The following is a 20,030-nucleotide window of genomic DNA, read 5'->3' on the forward strand; positions in this document are numbered from 1 at the left end:
ACGTCCGTAGGATGTCCAAAGGAGCTCCAATGCCCATCGGGTACGACTGGAAACCGAGCGTTTTGAACTTGGCAAAACCTTGACGAGAAACCTACGGGCACTGGAAAAAATAGGCACTTAATTGTGTGCCTAAAATGAAGTGATCACTTTGCAGTCAGGAGAATCTTGTCAACTTTCCAGCATTGCTGAGATATTCACACAGACATTCATTGCTATATAGAAGCATGTTTCAGATATGCTGCACCATATAACAATATTTTTGGAAGTAGCTTTACTGTGGTTCCTGGAGTGGTCATCATTAAATGTAAGTCACCCACATGAATGGACCAGCATGCGAGTTCTGATGTCATAGATAGGATCTGCCAAGCACGTCAAGCCTCCGTTGAAAGGGCACTTGCAAACTCAAATGTCACTACACTGGTATCAAGCGGTAGAAAATATGGAATGAACGGGTCCTGCTTGCTGCTGTCTGTGCTAAGTTTGCAGCATTTGCGGCACTGTAGCTAATGTGTGCATTGTGCACAACTTGCCAATATTATTGACATTGTGTTTGTACTATGTGTTCAGCAGTCATCTTAAACATCTTATTGTTCATCACATAATGAACAAAAAAACTGTACTGTTTGCCCATGTTTAATGCTTAACTGCTTGTTGCAGAAAGGACCGTTGGGACCAACTGTCAGAGAGTAATGAAACAGAAGGTTGCGATGAATGTTTAGCCGCAGAAATTATTTGCTACTCTAGTGCAGGGAGGAGGATTCAATAATCAGCCTTTGCAATTCTGGTGAGTCGCAGTTCACGGTGCGACACTTTCCACAGCAGGGAACAGTGTTGTTGCTGGTCTCCCTCGCTGATTTGCGTGCCAGCAGCTGTGTGGTTTCTTTGCGTTGATCTGCTGTAGAGAAGTGTTGTATTTTGTTCACTGCACAGTCAAACAACTCCCTTTCACTGCTGCCCAGGTTGCCATGCACTGTGTTCCAGTCTGCTCTGAGACACAGCTATGGACCTCGTGGAACCCGAAGTGAGTAAAGCTTTCTCTTTTTTTTTTACGTGGTAGTTGGTGGGAGCATATGCTGCTCGGTCTTTGCAGCTCTGGGGAGTCGCAGTTCCTAGCGCGTCACTTTTAAAACTGGACAGCTGTGCATGCATGACCTGTTTTTTAATTTGCGTGAACTCGTGACCTTGTTTGGTTTGTAGGTTTCTGCATTCTTTGTGGCCACAAGTAATATTAATTTATTTGCTTGTGACACTGTCAGGGTACACTGTACATTACAGAGCGGAGGGCCAAAAGTACTAAAGAGCTGTATCACGTGACATTGGTGTCAACACAACACAGAAAAAAAAGAGTAAAGGTAAACAAAAGATAAATTACAATACATATATGATGTTGCTCTGTCAAGGCATGATCACTGAATCATTTTACATTGTATTTTTGAACAGGATAGGATCTGTTATGGTCACTGATGATGATGATGAGTTATTCTAATCTTTTCATGCTTTAGGAAGACATGAATGCGAGTATGGGACTGTCCTACAATGTGGTATGCTGATTTGTTGAGGCTGGCTCAGTGCTCTCGTGGTAAAAAAAGTTTATGAACAAGAGAAAGATAGGATAGTTTTCTTCCTAAGGCTAATGACAGCCTTAGCATTGTTTTGTTTGCCTTTCTGAATGAGTTTAAAATGATGATGGTGTTCTGATAGTGGACTACTTCCTTCCCCTCCTTTTTTTTTGTTGCATTTCTGATATGAGCGGGAATATCTCATACGTGTGAAGAACAAAGTTGAGTTTTGCGGTTTCATGCGCCCTCTGTGCCCAGGTTTCCAGTAGTGACCACCTGCAGGTCTTGTGACTGTCACAGGTGACACGGGAGGAGGTTAGCAGTAAGCTTTGAATCCAGCACAGGGATACTGGTGCATATTTTCTTGAGGCTCACCAGTGAAGCAGGCTCAGTGTGTTGTGGGCAAAGCACACCCGTCTTCAATCTTCAGTCACATTCACCGACAATTGACATGCTATCTGGGGAGACCACTACCTCTTGCATACGCTCTTTCATTACTCTTCGAGGTGGCTCTGTGTGTTTACGCATTATTCAAAGGCTTTGTTGGATGAAGCTGCATTGTGAAACGTCTTCAGGGAATCGAGAAATAAGTCTATATTCTTTGCATGAAGGAGGGCTAGAAAGTTTTGATCACCACAGGTTTTTAAAAATCAAGGAGTGCTTCATTGAAATCCAACTGCTATGCTTGGATCACAAAAAGTTAATTTGTAACAGTACCCCTGATGGGTGATAGCGGGTGTTGGGTGATAGTGGGTGTTGGGTGATGCCTGATAGCCCTGAACTGCCACCTTTTCTCATATTGCTGCCAGTTTTTGTGTTATTGCATAATTTTTGCTCCTGTGTGCAGAGGGAGTGCCTGCAGTTTCATGTGGATCCTGGTGAGCTGCCCGCAGAGCTTGCCAGCACTGTCCAGGCAATAAAGGAGGTACCCTGCTTTGCTGCTTCCACTGTAGCAGTGGTTCTGTTTTCACTCGAGGTGTTTGAACCATCCATTGTGCTACCTGTGACAATTGGTTCATTTTGAAGTGACTGTGTGTGGGTAGGAGCAGTAGGAACACATTTTGTTCTGCATTGAAGTTGCATGTGTCTTTGGGCCTATGTTTTTTGCAGTGAAATAAATTAGTTTAAATTGGTTTTTGGGGAAGGGAAATGGCGCAGTATCTGTCTCATATCGTTGGACACCTGAAGGGATAAAGGAGGGAGTGAAAGAAGAAAGGAAGGAAGAGGTACTGTAGTGGAGGGCTCCAGAATAATTTCAACCACCTGAGGATCTTTAACTTGCACTGACATCCCACAGCACACAGGCGCCATAGCGTCTCGCCTCCATCGAAACGCGGTGGCCGTGGTCGGGTTCGAACCCGGGTACTCCGGATCAGTAGCCGAGCGCCCTAACCACTGAGCCAACGTGGTGGGTTTTTCAGTGAGAGGAAGACGGAAAATAGTATGCCTGCCACTCATGGAGTACAGTACAGTGGAGTAATTATTCGACCAACGATAATATGGCATAATCATTAGTTGAATGCTGAGGCTGTGCTTTCACTACCTGTACTACCAAATGGCTTAGTAGGATGTATGCTGGCCTTTGCTAGTTCTGCACTCTTTGTCCCTGTCCAGTGCCAATCACAGGCCATGCACACAGCTCCTGCATGCAGCCACAGTGCTCATTGATGCAGACGCTGTTACCGCCTATGCCCAGACAAATATTCTTGGCCCAGTTGAGAACAGGGGCCGTGCTCTGAAAGTGGCGGACATGTCCACTTTGGTACATGCCAATTGGCTGTAGTGCCAAATGTGGAGGTGACTGCTGCATGGCGACAGATGACCCATCGGTCATGTTAAATCACCTTGGCTGAAACTGCATCTGCCATTGCATCATGGAGAGTAATGCAAAAGCAAATATTGCTAAAATGATTCCCATGGACTTACAGTTTATATTAAACCATTTGAAAGGTTGGTTGGTTTGGTTTATGGGGGTTTAACGTCCCAAAGCGACTCAGGCTATGAGAGACGCCGTAGTGAAGGGCTCCGGAAATTTCGACCACCCGGGGTTCTTTAACGTGCACTGACATCGCACAGCACACGGGCCTCTAGAATTTTGCCTCCATCAAAATTCGACCGCCGCGGCTGGGATCGAACCCGCGTCTTTCGGGCCAGCAGCCGAGCGCCATAACCACTCAGCCACCGCGGCGGCCCCATTTCAAAGGTGTCTGTGATTGATTTAAAGGTGGTGCGAGTATTTCGTACCTGATGCGCTTGTGATGGTGCTTTCCCTTCCTGGAGCTAGGGAACGCCTATACAGGCGTGTTCACTTGTAGGGCGCTTACAGAATATGTCTACAGATGTCACCATTTCTGGTGCAGCTATGACAGCTGTGCGTGTGGTGTGGCTGTGCTTGTAGCCAGTGCTCGCACACTGTGTTTGCCGAGAGCATTGGGTGCTCTGCAGCCAGAGTTGCATTGTTCTGCTTGTGACTCCGGAGAACCAGGTGGGAGGTGCTCACAAGCGGCTACTGCTGGGATCTCTTTTGTGTGCAGACTGCTGAACGAGTGCTGTTCCGCTGGAAGAAGTTTCCCTTGCGCCTGCCAGCCCCTGTCTTTGAACTTCCACCTGCCCTGCTGGGCACTGATGCAGATGGCCGCAAGGTATGTGTGCGCACCGTGCTGGAGCTCAGTGTTTAGCACGGCCTGGTGTTCCACTTAGCATCTTTATGCTGCTGGGGCTCTGTGAAGTGTCATGGCTTCCATCATGGACCCCAGTTGCTGTACTTTGATGGCGACTTCATTTTAATGCTTAGCCTCTGGTCATTTTAATTTTAACCATTTTGTGCATCTCGTAGACCAGCATCATGCTTGCAAATGTAGGGGGTGCTGCCAGATGCTGGAGGTGGCCGGTGGTATCGGTGGTGCTGTTGTGGTGGGCGGTGTGCATATCATGCCGTTTGAGAAACTGCCTTTTGTATAAAGCTGTCTAGGCTGTCTAGTTTGAACAACGATATGTGAGCAAGCGTAGCACATGTGGCAGCATGTCGGCCTACTCAAAACGCTGGCCCACTTTGGAGAAACACCCAGCTCAGTGAGCACCTCCAACGTCGCAACACACAATTATCGTGAGGTTTTTTTTTATAAAGATAGCTTCAAAATGATGTTGCATACTCTTTCATGCTTTTCTTAAAATTACTAGCCAGGGGTTAATGAATGGTCGACTTTATAGTTGCAATGTGAAAATATAAAGTTATTTTGGAAAGTTTTGTTCATGTGTGTTTTTATGGGTCACGCTTGCGCATCCTTACCCTGTGATAACTCCAACACGCACTTATTGGGGTGTTTTCGAAAAACATAGACCTTGAAAGGATGTTTCATACTTAGACTTACGTATTCTATCTTAGGATGTTACTAGGGTTTTATCGATGGAGGAGCGACCCCATAATTGCACTGTGAAATCAGAAAATTACCTTGAAAACTTTTGTTTATATATTCATTCCTATGTGCCGTACCCTTGTTGTGACCCCTAGCCAGCGACAGCAGTGCCACTGCATCTAACTTACATCACAGGGTTGTGTTGGTCTATATGTATGAGCCAGTTTTTTCTGCGGTGATATTTGCATATCTTGTCAAGTTTTGCTATTGTATGTGTGTGTGTCGTTTGCAGTATTGTGTCTGTGTGTGTCATTTGTGCACGCTCCTGCCTCTCAGACACACACGACCAGCCTGCGGGATGTGTTCACGGCGCCCAACTTCGAGGAGGTGGATGCGGTAGCCCGGGATGCCAAGGGCCGGCCGCCCCGGCTGGACCAGGCCCAGCTGCGCTCCATCCGGGAACATGGGTGAGGAGAGACCGCTTCATTGTGCCGCCTTTAATATTGCCGCGCAGAAGTCCGTTGACGCTGTCGCAAGTTCACCTTAAATGTACATGGGGTACAAGTTAAAGTTGTCCTGTATTGATCTTACTTTGGTTTGGGCTGCTTAGTACGTGTTCCAAACTTAAAATTTTGGCACAGAAGACCGGGACTCGGAACACTTAACAAAGAACAGTGGTTGGCGCCAGTCCTGCGTTAAATGTTCTTGGTGCCTGTCCTTTTTGCCAGACTTTCAAACCTGTATCGACAGGTTCATCATCATCATCATCATCATCATCAGCCCTACTACACCCACTGCAGGGCAAAGGCCTCTCCCATGTCTCTCCAATTAACCCTATCCTTTGCCAGCTGCATCCACCCTTTGCCTGCAAACTTCTTAATCTCATCCGCCCATCTAACCTTCTGCCGCCCCCTGCTACGCTTACTTTCTCTTGGAACCCACTCCGTTACCCTTAAAGACCAGCGGTTATCTTGCCTTCGCATTACATGCCCTGCCCAAGCCCATTTCTTTCTCTTGATTTCGACTAGGATGTCATTAACCCGTGTTTGTTCCCTCACCCACTCTGCCCGCTTCCGATCTCTTAACGTTACACCTATCGTTTTTCTTTCCATGGCTCGCTGCAAAAAAGTGAAAAACTTAAATATGGCTGTCGCTATCACCAGCCGTTTTTGTAAACAAACTGTGCTGACGTCAAGTAAATTTGAGAGCGCAGCTCTTAGGCGCCCGCTCCTGATTTGTACAGCATAGTTGGTGTTGTAATTCACTTTGCCGGGTTTGAAGAATATCTGCCCTTAAATACCTGTTTCGTTATGTCCGTTCTTGTGATACTGGAAGCATTCGTGTGGTCACTGTGGGCAGGCTAAACGGCTTTTGCTAACCATTTTTTTTTTAATTCTACGTGCGGCAAATTAAGCTACGGTCCCTGAACATTATCAAAGCCATATCAACAAGCCATCCTTGTTAAATAGACAGTGTTACAACACAATTTTGCAGAGCAGAGTTAATTTTAAAGGAATACAGTGTAGATATCAGCACAGAAATGGCATTGAAACTTGCTGACACACATGGCGTGTGGCGAAGCATCTTTCACAAGACAAGTTGTGGCTTACAAGCACTTGTGAATTTCAGAGACAAAGTAAACAAATGTTGCATTATTTTTTTATGTGGCTAGGGTGGAATCTAAGATAGCATTGAAATAAGTGAGCAATGACTCATTGGCATCCACTCAAGCTTGGCCGCACGGCTGCAAAGGAAAGCTATATAGCCTCCACAGAAACTTTTTAGTTGAAGAAAAATTTGTTCTGGTCCGGGAATAATACCGGACCACCGCCTGTCTGGGGTAGTGGCTCTACAGACTGAGCTAACCAGAATGGCTAGCAGATGGCGGAGTGAGGCCGAACGGGTCAACAACTCTAGTCCAGTGTTTTGGGAATCCCCCAAATCCCGGAGTACCTTGGGGTGATCTACCTTGAGGGATTTTTCCCAATGGTCTAACCCAGATAGCATTGTTTGTTTCACATTTGGTAGCTTATTATTTGCGGCTGATGCTGACCTGTCACCTGTGGTTGTTGTGGCCAGGGAGTTTGAGGTGGGGAGCCGGGCTTTCCCGGGGCGCACCCACCGCTGGCGGCTGAGCCGGGTGGTGCAGAGTGGGCGGGCTGGCGCCCACCAAACTCTGCTGCGGGACGTGGCCCTGGCCCTGCGGCTGCTGGTGGTCACCGCCCGCAACCGCCTTGACTCGCACTTCCTTAGCCTGAGGGCCTCCTGGGCTGCCCTGTCGCGCGCCTGCTTCTTGCTGCTGGGTGAGTGCTTGGCACTATCGTTCAGCTCATTTGGTAAACCTTCTAAATGGTTAATGAGTAAATGGAAATGTAGTCCTCATTTGGGACATGGTATGGGTGTACCTGTTCAAGCGGCATGGATTGCTCTACTAAGTGAGAGTGTGTCAGAGGAGTCGCAGCGGTGGTGTGTGTGCAGATGCCCTGGTGGGGCTGCCCTCGGTGTCGGCCAGCCTGCTGACGTCCAGGCTGCAGGAGGAGCGTGTCAAGCATCTTGTCGCCGAGCTCACGATTGAGGTGGGTCACATCATCTGGCTTCACATGATCCGACAACACTCTCGTTGACCCACTGTTCTGCCCTGTGGCTTCTGTGTGTATGCTTTCCATGGAGAACTGCTTTGCACAACTGGCACTGTTGATGGGGCAAGAACGAATCATGCAGCTGTCTTGGCCTTTCTGTTGCCTGTTGGAGAGGGGGCACAGTGTTGCTAGACCAACGCCGAGAATAAGAGAGAGAAGCATATTTGAAGTGATTTCATCTTTGCATTGATGTTCCGGACAGCCAAAGAAGCAGGGTACTAGAGTTTTGGCTTCTTGTCGACTCTGTGCCTTCTTATGGGCAGATTGCATGTGCCCATGTCCAGGGCTTACTTGGTGGCTGCTGAGTCCTTCCGATTTTGGAGGACATGTGCACAGAATGTGTACAAGCGATGTTCAGCACGTTTTGTTCTCCCGAGCCTTAACTTTCTTTCAAAGTGATGGAATTGGAAGAAGGAGCACATTGCTGGTCTTTCCAGTCCCTGCCAGTGCACTAGTCTCTGCTGTTAATGGCACCAATGGCACAGCACTGCATTGAAAGCCAGCAGACACGAAATGGGTGCCCTTCATAAGTCCAGCTCTCTTCTTTTGTCTTGAGAAACCGCTGGAATTTTGATGATACGTTGTCCAGACTGTAAAATGGGTGGGAAAAAGCACTGCCCTCATTAAGTTTACAGCAACAGCTGTTAAGGGTACATTTGCCGGTTCTGTGGCTTCGGCGTAACACCATGCCACACTGATTGGCCCACATGCACTGGCGTCACTCGTGACATCACTGCAGTGTGCAGTGTTGCGTGGTCCGAACACTTTTGGTCCGAACTTTTTTTGCACTTAGGTACCTTTTTCTTAATATCTATTGGATACAGAGTCCTGAAATCTTCGATGAGATCGACACTGTTATGTTACACAACTGGAAAAAAAATTATGTACTTTGAGCAGAAAATAGATTTATTGTTTCTTTTTTTTTTCTCAGTGCTAGAAAATTGCCACCCATGAATGCTTTTTATGTCATGAATATGCACACTGTCTTAGGCTGTTGGTTTTAGCTTCTGTCCTGTAAAAGGCATTGATTGAAATGTGCGGAAAATTTTGTTTGCTTACGCCTTAAAGTTTCTGTGAAAAGGTACATAGACTTCCAAAAATGTTGTTTTGTGAAAAATGTAGATACAGCCTCTGAAGGCTCATCTTTCCCCAAAAAAAGGATTGAAAAGCATTTTTGAAGTTACAAATATCATAGCATAAGCATATGTTCTGGATGCTAAAGAAACGATCTAGCGGAAGGTTGCAAAATCTAAAAATAAATTTTTTTTACAAAACAAAGTCTCGGCTTACCTTAGCTTGGCAGGGATTTTGACTGCCTTGTTAACAAAACTTATAAGTGGCGGTGTTGAACTGGGTTAAACTTTAGCCAACTTGTCCGAGCGTTGTCCTATCGCGATCATCATTTGATGCTGTCTTTTACTGCGCATCATGTAAACGCATACCACATCTTGTTTTTGGAGGCGCGTTCTTAAATACTACACACGAGGCGCTCTCAAAGTGAATGCAACACCCCAAAAAAGTGAATCATGTTGGTTGGATACATTGCTTAAAAATTGTGCACTGGTAAGCAACCAAACAGGCATTTTATGAGGTCACTGTTCTGCACTAAGTTGATTAATTATCTGTGACAAGGAGGAGGCCCTCCTTGTGCTGACTCTGTGGTAGGAGGTCCACATTTATTGGAGGTCCCGGTAGCCGGGCTGGTGAGCCGGTGGAGCAGGCTGTAGACGTTGCTGGCCAGGCTGGTTGATGAGAGCGTTCTGTTCTGCACGAGGCAGGTCGCGTTCCCAGCTTCATCTTCTTCATCAGCGCCGCTACAACTCCTCCTCCTCCACTTGCAGGCTGACACGGAGAACCAGCTGGAGCAGCTCTGCCTCTTTGTGCGCTACCAGATCAAGAAGCAGACGTTCGAGAAGTGTCACCTGGTGAGCAGACAGCTTTTTTCTTGGCACGGGCGCAGGCGGGGTTTTGCCGGCACTGTCCTCATGGCCGCAACTGCCCGATGAGCGCTTGCAAATTGTGTGCAGAGCTGGACAGATTCCATTTCCACCTACTGCTACTGACACTGCCTCATCGAGCTACTGTGACTACTAAAGAAAAAGAAGAAGAAAAAAAGCATGCTTGTGCAGATTGAACCATGGGTTTCTTTCGCAGCATTCAGGACTGAGGCAGGGAATCAGGGAATTCGAGCCTCTTAAGAGTCTGTGCTATTTGCACAGCTTTTCTCACTGTGCAGAGAGATTTCACAGTTGCGAACTTCATTGGCAGGTTGTTTGGGAAAAAGTGCCCGCAAGTTGACCTGCACAGTTACAAAATTCCTCAGCAATGGTATCCTTGAGACAGTGTCATATATATGTGGCCTCCGTGGACACTCATACACTCATAACAGTCAGTGCATTTGATCCGCTTGAAAGTAATAAATCATGATTGTGAAGGTCTCCCACATAGTAGTCTTCATGTTTTTGTGGCACGCGAGCCTGATTGAAGGCTAAGGTGCGCTGACACACATTTGTTTCACTCAAGGTTCACGCACAATTCCAGAAGGGTTTCTAATTGTTATGGCCGTCATTATTTGCTGCTGTGGCTGTATGAAGGAAGCAGTGGTAATGAATGTGAAGTAGGCGCACAGGGATTTCTCTTTCTCTACTGCGCATACTTGATTGGGAATGCATATTGTGGTAGATGGCTTCTTCTTGGCACTCGTTGATGGGCGGCACACAAATGTTGGGGAGAACATTAAGAGCTGAACTTACACATAAACTTGTCAGAACAGTAGTGACAAAAACATACATACTGCATGAACAAATGACATTCAGTTAGGGTAGCTGACAGCTCATGGCTCCGTTGCTGTATGTTGACCACCAGGGTGAAGAGAGGCTACCGACGGTGCCGTATGTCTACCGGACGCCCAAGGGCCAACTGATTGACCTGCGCCTCTACAACACTGGTGGGTGCCCATTCCAGCCGAAGTTTTCTGAGCATGTTCTCATTTGTTCATTTTGTTTCAGAGCTGCTGCGCAGCGCCATGCCTTTCCTGGCACACATCCTGGAGCGGGAACTGCGTGGCTGGTTCCCTGCCTTCCGGGAAGCCCTGGTTGCCAAGCTCAGAGGTAGGGCCTCTCTCCACATTAGTGCTTGAGTACACTCATCAACCATTCTACAGGCGGTGGTGATTTTACAGTGACGGCCGTATAGGCAACATTCCCCCCCAGAATATCGCCACCACCGCTGCTGGTGCCATTCATGCGCGCAGCACCCCCGTACCGTCTTACTGCACCTGGCTTCACTTACTCTTTCCGTCCCCTATACCACATGACAACCAACATCCCGCACCCAGAGTTACTGAATGCTCTGACTAGCACTGGCATTTCACGCCGCCCCAGCTCTTGCTAAAATTCACATTACGACGGGGGATTGTAATAATCCGGTCGCTCTTACGTCAGAAGCACTCTTCGGCATTATGGGCATTTATTGTTCGTACGTGCACGTGGGTGCGGTGGCCTCCTGACTGAATAAGGAAAGCTGTGAGGAGTGGTGTGTGTGCTCGGGTTTTCCATGCTTTGGGCTGGGTGCATCTCTGGGCAGCATTTTGCCACAGGTGACATGGGCTTTACTGTCTGGCACTCCTTGGGATGATGGGTGGACATCCTGTTGGGAAGCTTTCTTTTGATCTGATCTGTGCGCTGGCCAGTGTTGCAACTTGAAAGCAGCTTTGTTTCCTATAAGCACACTTTGGCAGATTAGAAATGCGGACTTGTCATGTTTGTGTGCGTGTGCCAAGCAGTGCTTGGCCTTTACGTGTGGATGTGCAGCAGCGTGTGTGTCCAAGACCTGCATGCTCTTATGGGGTCGCGTGTAATCCCATTTACCTAATGGAGTGTCCCCCTCTTCTTCTCTTCCACAGCAAAGAAACTGACGGACAGCGACATAGAAAAGGTGAGCTTGTTCTCTCTGCTGTTGGAGCCTTGCAAAACCCTTTCATACTCGAGCGTGCAATTTATAGCGTCTAACGGTATGAAATGGCGTGACCACGGCATCTGCCTGCTTTCATATGTTGAGCTGGTGGTGTAGCTGTCCGCCTTTCTATTTTTGCAGCAGTCGCTGCCACTGACAACCTGCAGATACTGTATTGACGTGCGATGCCACATTTATTGCCCACGCTCAATGCACTTGCATGGAATTTGCACCTTTGTGATACATCCACTAGATGCGGGCATTTCAAGGAATAAATGAACCAGCATCGGGTGTCCATATTCTCTCCGCATTGCTGCAGGCTCATACTGTGCAGGCCCATACTGTGCAGGCCCATACTGTGCTCGTGGTAGACATGTCCAGCATGGGATGTAGAGTTTGAAAATTGAGCGAATGGCAACACGGTTTGTTATGTTTTCCAGTGCGATGCACCATTGTGAGGAAGTAAGAAGAGTCGGAAAAGGCGTGCGCTCCTGACTTGCAAAATCCGGCACATGCTGCAAATGAATACGGAGCTAGATCGCATATGTTTCTTGGTGAGATGTGCCCTTCCGAACGCTGAAAGGCAATGATGCGCACTGCAGGTAGTGCTGAAGCTCAGGGGCAGGTGTTGGTGACTGATCAGTGGCCATTCTTGACCTGGTGCATTTCTTCTGGCATCCCCTTGTAATTTAAGCCTTCCCTCCTCCCATCTGTCTTGGAGCACCTGCCCAGGGTTGATTTACGCTCCTCTCTGTGTATTGCAGCAAGCCAAGGTGGCTGTGCAAGACGAGTATTTGAGGCGTGTCTCTGAGGCGGTGGGTCGTGACCCTGGGCTTGAGAACCTGGCACCAAGCTTAGGCCGGCTGCTGTCTGAACAGGCTCAGGCCGCAGTGCTGATCCAGAGGGCTCTGGACGTCGTTCGTGACCGGACGGAGCACTACGTGGCACAGGTAAGGGTAGAAGCACGGCCGCATTGAAGCCGTCTTGTGCTGCTAAGGGCTCGTCCTCATTGGATGGAAGACTGGAAGAAAATAGCATAGAGAAAAAAACTCCTTAATTTGCAGCCATTTGGGCTGAAAAAATTGTGTTATTTAACTGGATTTTCGAATTAAACCTAGCACAGGAAAAGAATAGAACCCAGGTGAAAAATTTTGTTGCGGAGGTCAGGCATGTGTATTCTTGCAGAGCGTACTACTTGTACGCTATTATGTGTGTAATGTGCCATGCCAGCCAGCCCTAATGATAGGGCAGTATGTATGAGCATCTCAGCTGTTCCCCGTAATATGAACACTAGTACCATGCGTACAAGCATTGAAATCAGTGCTTATAGGAATGTGTGACAGCAAAGACATCTGCTACTACAAACCTAGTTGTGGGCATCACTAGAGGAGCGTGCTAGTGTACCTTGAAGCAGTTGTGAGAAGCGCAAGAGGGGGCTAGATGCATGATGGCCTGGGGAAGGACGGACAGTGCGGAAGGGCTGTAGAATAATGGAAGTTTTTGGAGGCGGGAGCCACATGTGTTGGAGCTGTGTGTTGAATGTCCTCTGAAGCATTGAGGTCAGGGCAAATATTGTTAAGATGAGAAGCTGTATCTTACCGGTACTCACCTATGGGGCAGAAACGTGGAGGCTAACGAAAAGGGTTCAGCTTAAGTTAAGGACAATGCAGCGAGCCATGGAAAGGAAAATGATAGGTGTAACGTTAAGAGACCGGAAGCGGGCAGAGTGGGTGAGGGAACAAACGCGGGTTAAGGACATCCTAGTCGAAATCAAGAGAAAGAAATGGGCTTGGGCAGGGCATGTAATGCGAAGGCGAAGTAACCGCTGGTCCTTAAGGGTAACGGAGTGGGTTCCAAGAGAAAGTAAGCGTAGCAGGGGCCGGCAGAAGGTTAGGTGGGCGGATGAGATTAAGAAGTTTGCAGGCAAAGGGTGGATGCAGCTGGCAAAGGACAGGGCTAATTAGAGAGACATGGGAGATGCATTTGTCCAGCAGTGGGCGTAGTCATGATGATGATGATTATTATGATGATGATGAGGAGGAGGAGGAGGAGCTCTCAGCGGGGCTGCCTTTGTGTCGTGCGCACGGTCGAGCCAGAGTTTGCACCGTGTGCTGCAAAACTTGCCACTCACACAGTCCCAGGGCACTCATTGATGTGTCTTGCATCCCTCTGGTTTGGGACCCCTTCCCCTGTGCAGGAGCGGGACCGGCTACAGGAGGAGTTTCCCGTGCTCTCCCTGATTGGGCCGTGGCTGCGCAGTCACCTGTGGGACGTGCAGGGCCAGCTGGAGCGGGAGCACTGCCTGGAGGCCCACGAGACGGCCCTGGCCCTGTGCCGGGAGCGGGGCCTCTGCCAGGCTGCTTACTTTGTGGCGCGGGACCTGTCCTTCCTGCGGGAGCAGGCGCCCGCACTGGCCGCTGAGCTGGCACGGCTCAGGGCCCCCACCCGCACCTTCACCTGGCAGACGCACGTGTGGAGGCCCTCTCGGTGGCAGGTGGGCTTGTGTCTGCTCCTACTACATCACCCCAGGGTCGGAATGTCTTCATAATAGCACATGGGCTTTGGCCCCGTACCCAGTGGCATTTGAGCAAGACAAAGCAGGACTGTTCTTGCGCTGATTCTCAGGGTGCGCAAGCTGGGGAGTTTCCAGAAGAGTTTGCTCATTTCGAGTAGAATGAAATTTATGTGCAATGTATGCCTTTCTTTTTGTGGCTATGTTTGGTGAGGAAAATGTTGAATTTTTTATTTATTTATACAGGTACTATAAGGGTACATGAACATTGTCGCAGGGGGGACATTTAAAAAACATTTGCTCAAAATACCAAGTAGATTAACGAAATATAAAGTCTGATGACATCTCATTAGTTGGGTAGTGAATGCATGCCAGAAAGGAAAACAAACACTGACCAAAGGATGTTAGAAGGGTTAACACATTTCAGCTTCCGTACGGAAGCGGAAGCATTTTAACAGCCTTATTAACCACAACCTTTAGTCGGCATTCCTGTTTTGCTTTTTGGCATAAGCTGCTTATTAACAGGAATCTTGCAGCAAAATGTGAGCACAATAGAAAAGAAATTGAGTAGGGGTGTGCGAATATAAAACTTTTAGTTGCAAAGTGAATATGGATAATAAAAATTGGCTGCAAGTTTAATTGAATTAGTTTGAATATCCATACAGCTAGTTCATACTGAAGACTAATGCTTTTACTCAAAACGCAGGTATGAAAACAAACAGAGGTGTTGCAAACAATTTTTATTTTCACCTATCATGAACATGGGAAGTGGGAATCATGTAGTGTAATAATAGACTTTATTTTGTATACTAGTACCTTGTGTAATATTTTCTGGATAACAGTTGCATTTAGTGAAAAACGTCTTATGTCATAGTTTGACTTAATGCTCATGTGATAAAAGCGCTTACTGAATGCTGTCATGAAGCATTGTAAGATGGTCAGATACCTCCTTACTGGAGGAGTGATGTCAGGAGTCGGTAAGTGGAGGCTCAATGGGCAAAGCACTGCTGGTAAAATTCAACAAGACAGCTTGTGAAATGGATGCTAAGGCAACACCCTGAGTGGCAGCACGAGCGGCACCGTTTCTTCGATGCTTCCTTGCGACACCCGAAGACAAATGCAGTGTTCATGACAACACAGCCCTCGCATATCAGTTTCACTGGGCAGCAAGCCTTTTGATGTGTCCGAATGCTGTCGCAAACTGAGGACACGAAAACGAAACCGTGCCGTTAGATGCCTCTGTGTGTGTGAACCGTGCCTAAAGTGACCGAGGTGTGTTTAGCCGTGCCATATGTGGTGCGGTTGCGCGGGCTGGCTTTGATCGAGCCCCAGTGTTTCTCTAGTATGCTTTCTTCTTGTCCTCTGTGGCCTTAGATATGCAGTTACTGGAATAAAATCCACTGACAAAAACTGAGAACGATAAAAGCGGTCGCCGCGAAACAACCGCAGCAGTACACGCAGGCCGCAACTTTTCCAGTTTTGCTATCTTCGGTGCTGGGCCACTTCCTTTGGTGCCGCGGTCCTTATAGTAGCAATCTGAAATGAAAGGATCGCTGCCAGTCAGGTTCACATCCAGTTGTCAACTGCGTCGTGACATCGCAGCTACCGTCACATTGCCAGAGTGACGGGTAGGAACAGGATGAGCATTTCGGTTGGTCAGCCTCCGAGCTTGGCCCCTGCATAGAGCGGAGGGGGGGACATGCTTGTGGACGTGTGCAGGTTCGGCGGGTCGGTGGTCCATCTTCGGAGGGGGGCCTGCCTGGTGGTGGAGGTGACACCCTGCTGCTGAGTGAGCGCCCCACATATGTGGCCGAGAAGCAGAGCACGCGGCTGACCTCCACCCGCTTGCCCCTGTGGCGATGGGGGAACTTCTGCCACCGCACCTGGGCGCACACCTGCAATGCCATGTTCCTGCTCGGGGTTAGTCTGAAGGCCTTCTTGCAGCCTTCTTCCGCGCGGTGTAACGCACATTCTTATTGGCTACTTTGCCCCTTCGAAGAAAGTCCAGCCGTGATGGCTGAATTAGGCTTGGCACAGGCTTGGTATGCATCGCACATTGTGGGTCGGAACTTTGTGCACTATAAGAGATGGTACCATCACGAAACAAAAAAGGAATAGACACCAGAAACACTTTCGTCTATGCTAGTGTGTGCATAAAAAACAAACAGCGTTCATGGTGTCTAGTCTTCCTTTGTCTCTTGATGCCGGCACCATCTTTCATTATGTCAAAATCCACCAACTAGCCCGGCTGTGTGATTTTAGTGGCATCATATACAGTTGTGGACAGACTTTTCAGAGTGTGCTGTATGTGTGATGTCTCTCGATGTGCACGTGTCGGCCTTCCACGGGTGATGGTGGAGGGTGAAAGGGGACCTTGCAGAGCTGACGCGCTCCGCTCTCCTTCCAGCAGGGAGAGGATGAGGGAATTAAGGCAAAGTGGAAGCTGGAAGGAAAGGGCAAGGTTTTTCAGCCTTGAAAAAGGTTGAATGGGGCCTATTCCATCAATCAACCTTTTTGTGTGCCAGAAGGATTCAAAATATTCGCTTCGAAATTGTTAGAAGAAAATTTTCGCTTCGAATTTGCTTTGAACAAAAAAAAAAACTTCGCACATGCCTAATATACACATATTGTGTCATTTTACAGATTCTGATACCATGGTGCAGTCCGCTGAGCTTGCGTAGCCTGGTTCTTCCCCGACCCTTCATGCCAGACTTTGAAGTCAACCAGGAAGATGTGAGTCTCACGTGCTTGAATGGCAAGCACCTTCCCAAAGACTGTATATCTGTGGTGGCCGGTGGCTAAGGCAGAAAGGAACTCAACTCTGCTCTAGTGTACAGCCTAAAAGGGACGCTAAAGGGAGGTAGTATGAACAGAAACTAGAACTCCTACTAGACTATACCGTAAGTCTGTTCAATTTGCCTGCTGTACAAGAACTGGTTCTTGTGGCACTGAACTTCGCCATTCAGTTCAGCGGTGCAACCTGGCACCCTCTGCACGACGGCATTCGTTTAACAAAAGTGCGGACGTCATGCAGGCATAGTTTGGGAAAAGATCAGGAAACCTCCTCGGTAGTCAGTGCCGGAATAGTGCAGCTGCAGCTGCCATTGAAGCAGATGATGGCTTGCATGACAATGGCTTGCGCGGTATATGGCGACATTCCACTTGTCGATGAGATTGGTGCCTGACTCAAGCCTGATGTGTACGGAACTTCGCTGAGGCCTTCTCGCTACCTGAGAAGGCGGCGATGGAGGGAAGGAATATTTACCCTCGCCGGCACCTCGCACTTATCGACATACCTGTCACCGGTGTCTTTCTCTTACACCAATAACAGCCATACTTGACACCGGGTATGTTCACTAGAAAGCAAACATGTGCGTGCAGCATGATGCACCTTTTAAAAATTACATAACTTGTAACTTGGTGCGTGCACACATCTTAGTCATGTTTTCATGCCAGATGCTGCGACGTGTACATGCATCGAGGCCGGTTCATGGTGGTAACACTTCACTGCAATGTGCTGTTTGAAAGTTCTTCATGCGGTTCGGGATGCTGGCGGCCTTTGAGGTGGGCGGCGCACAGTGGCTACATTTGGCTGGTGACACCAAGGTTAGCAGATGACCAAGCCTGCACTCAACTATTCATTTTGGAAGCCACCAATGCCAAGCTGGAACTTTCAGAACTGGTGCTGCACACTCGCGGCACCTAAGTGGCACCGCCACAGAACTTTACTGAACTAGTGCAGCGAGTGCAGGTGAATCTAAAGACCTTGTGACAGCTTACCCTTTGTGCATATTACCAGCACTTTTTTTCTGCGTGACTGGGTGACTGCATTGCCGAGAAAATCATGTTCAGAATTTCCTTTCCCACTGACGGCCTGTCGAAGGACGGGGTTCGCTTCATCACTTATATGGCATGTAAACTTCGGAGCTTTCTCGGCTCATAAGAGAAAGCATCAAAATGAAACCACTTCAGCCATTGATTAAACTGGCTTTTCATTAGTGTTTATCATTGGATGGCCGCAGTGCTGCTTACCATCCATCGTATCTTGCTCCGATCTATACTTCTCTGCAATGGGCCTCCGCGAGTTATCATTAGCTACCGTAGTCGCCAGTTCACTGCCGAGTGAGCAGGAATGTGGGTGCTGATGTTCTAGCTCAAACCGCAGTGCAAAAATGCACTGCTACACTTTGTGATCAACTTGTGGACAACACACTCTGCATTTCTGGATGCAGGCGTGGCTTCTCACTTGTGCTGGCTTGTCCCCTTTTGTTGTGTTATAGCACCATTGGAGAAAGTGTTCCTTTGTCATAAATTCTCGTGAGAGCATTTCAGGTTGTGGGTTGTTTCAAAAATTTTCAGACCAAGTGTTCATAGTCTTCACTAAAACTGCTGGTTCCCTATGGCTCTTCTCTTTTTTTTTTCTTCAGTGATATGCTGTACTACATAGCAAGCTATTACAGTAAAACGTTGTTAATTAGACCCCTGTTAATTTGGGAATGCAGATAATATTTACTGCTGTCAGGGCCCCAGCCAATGCCCATGTAAGTCTACGGAATTGGAAATGCCCACTGATTCAGGCACTGGTTTGTGCGCTGGCTATTTCGGACAGGCTGCTGAGTGGAGGTTGTGTCAAAGTGTGACCGGCATGGCAACCAGTCATCCCTCCTGGGGCCTGAACTGCGTGGTGCACCTTTTCCTGTACTCCTGCGGCATGCACGCAACGGCAGATGTAATCTGCCGGTCGGCAGGCCCCTGTCGCTAGGTCGAACTCCCCAGTAGTCTAGTTTTATTTTCTAAGCTCCGTGGCCATAGACTGAAACAAATCTCTCTCTCTTTTTTTTTTTTTCACTGTTACGGGCGCCAGTGCACGGTTCTTTCATTCTTCCAATCTGCCCTAAACTGTGCGCTCATTACATACCGTCCGTTGTTTGTGTGGTGAATGCTGCATATTCTGCCTCCTCTGTGTAAGCATTTACTGACCATGTTTTTTTGCGAATAAAAACTAGCTAAACTAGGCTACAGCTTAAGTTTTCTCTACAGCTCAAGAAGCATTCGGCTAGAGCCGTCATGTTGTCATTAAGCTGCAGCCTTGTCTGGTCAGTAATTTTTTCTCTTCTTTCTATTCCTTGCCCCACGATGGCATCCCTCCATTTTTTCCTGTCTTCTTCTTTGTTCGTCCTCCTCCTCTTTTTTTTCTACTGTCTATGTTACTTCTTTCTCTCTCTCTCTCTCGCTCTTGGTTGGGTGGTTGGGCTCTTGGTTTGGCTTTCCTTGGCTTGGTGCTAATCTGCTTGGGTGCCAAGCCAAGTCAAGCCGAATGAACTGGAACTAGAGCGTGCTTCAGTTTCGTGACGATTCAGGGTGGAGCCCCGTTAATGGGTTTCGCTGTAAAAAAATTTTTGCGGATTGTTTTATAGGGTTTAACGTCTTAAAGCGACTCGGGCTATGAGGGACGCCATAGTGGAGGGCTCCGGAAATTTTAACCACCAGGTGTTCTTTAACGTGCACTGACATCGCACAGTACACGGGCCTCTAGAATTTTGCCTCCATCGAAATTCTCCCACCGCTGCCGGGATTGAGCCCGCGCCTTTCGAGTCAGCAGCCGAGTGCCATAACCACCGAGCCACCGTGGCGGCAAAAAAAAAAAAAATTGCATTGCTGTAGAGAGATGCTTGGCCACCGGTTGCTCATGGAAGGGACAGCCCTCTGGTAACTTCCTTACGAGACGGCATGTACCCATTACCGTCTGGCATGTGACAAGATGCATGTGCATCAGGTTAATTCCGTCCAGTTCAATCCAGCGTATTTTATTGACGTCACTGGTGTTGTCCTGGTGTCGCCCTGCAGGGGAGGCTGCAGCCCCGTAAGTCTTCATCCACACAAACCCTCTGCTCCCGGCTGAATCGGCTGTGGAGGCACATCTCCAAATCGAGAACGGACTTTGAGGCTCAGCCAGACTCCGGTGAGGAGGTTCGCCAGCAGCAGCCACCTTTTCTTGTCACGCGACGCT

At 48.2% G+C, this 20,030-nt stretch overlaps 1 protein-coding gene across 1 annotated transcript in view; it reads left to right on the forward strand.

Moving 5' to 3' along the window:
- Positions 1 to 20,030, forward strand: part of LOC144101214 (uncharacterized) — a 43,555-nt gene that overhangs the window by 1,052 nt on the left and 22,473 nt on the right. The window contains exons 2-16 of the mRNA XM_077634287.1: positions 960 to 1,021; positions 2,407 to 2,484; positions 4,094 to 4,201; positions 5,252 to 5,382; positions 6,995 to 7,218; positions 7,394 to 7,491; positions 9,396 to 9,479; positions 10,420 to 10,501; positions 10,563 to 10,664; positions 11,459 to 11,490; positions 12,273 to 12,458; positions 13,706 to 14,002; positions 15,740 to 15,940; positions 16,664 to 16,753; positions 19,868 to 19,982. Of these exons, the coding sequence (XP_077490413.1) occupies positions 1,001 to 1,021; positions 2,407 to 2,484; positions 4,094 to 4,201; positions 5,252 to 5,382; positions 6,995 to 7,218; positions 7,394 to 7,491; positions 9,396 to 9,479; positions 10,420 to 10,501; positions 10,563 to 10,664; positions 11,459 to 11,490; positions 12,273 to 12,458; positions 13,706 to 14,002; positions 15,740 to 15,940; positions 16,664 to 16,753; positions 19,868 to 19,982 (1,849 nt within the window). The 5' untranslated portion in view covers positions 960 to 1,000. The remainder of the gene's footprint in view (positions 1 to 959; positions 1,022 to 2,406; positions 2,485 to 4,093; positions 4,202 to 5,251; positions 5,383 to 6,994; positions 7,219 to 7,393; positions 7,492 to 9,395; positions 9,480 to 10,419; positions 10,502 to 10,562; positions 10,665 to 11,458; positions 11,491 to 12,272; positions 12,459 to 13,705; positions 14,003 to 15,739; positions 15,941 to 16,663; positions 16,754 to 19,867; positions 19,983 to 20,030) is intronic.

This window comes from Amblyomma americanum, chromosome 8 (genome assembly GCF_052857255.1).
Source record: "Amblyomma americanum isolate KBUSLIRL-KWMA chromosome 8, ASM5285725v1, whole genome shotgun sequence".
Lineage (NCBI taxonomy): Eukaryota > Metazoa > Arthropoda > Arachnida > Ixodida > Ixodidae > Amblyomma > Amblyomma americanum.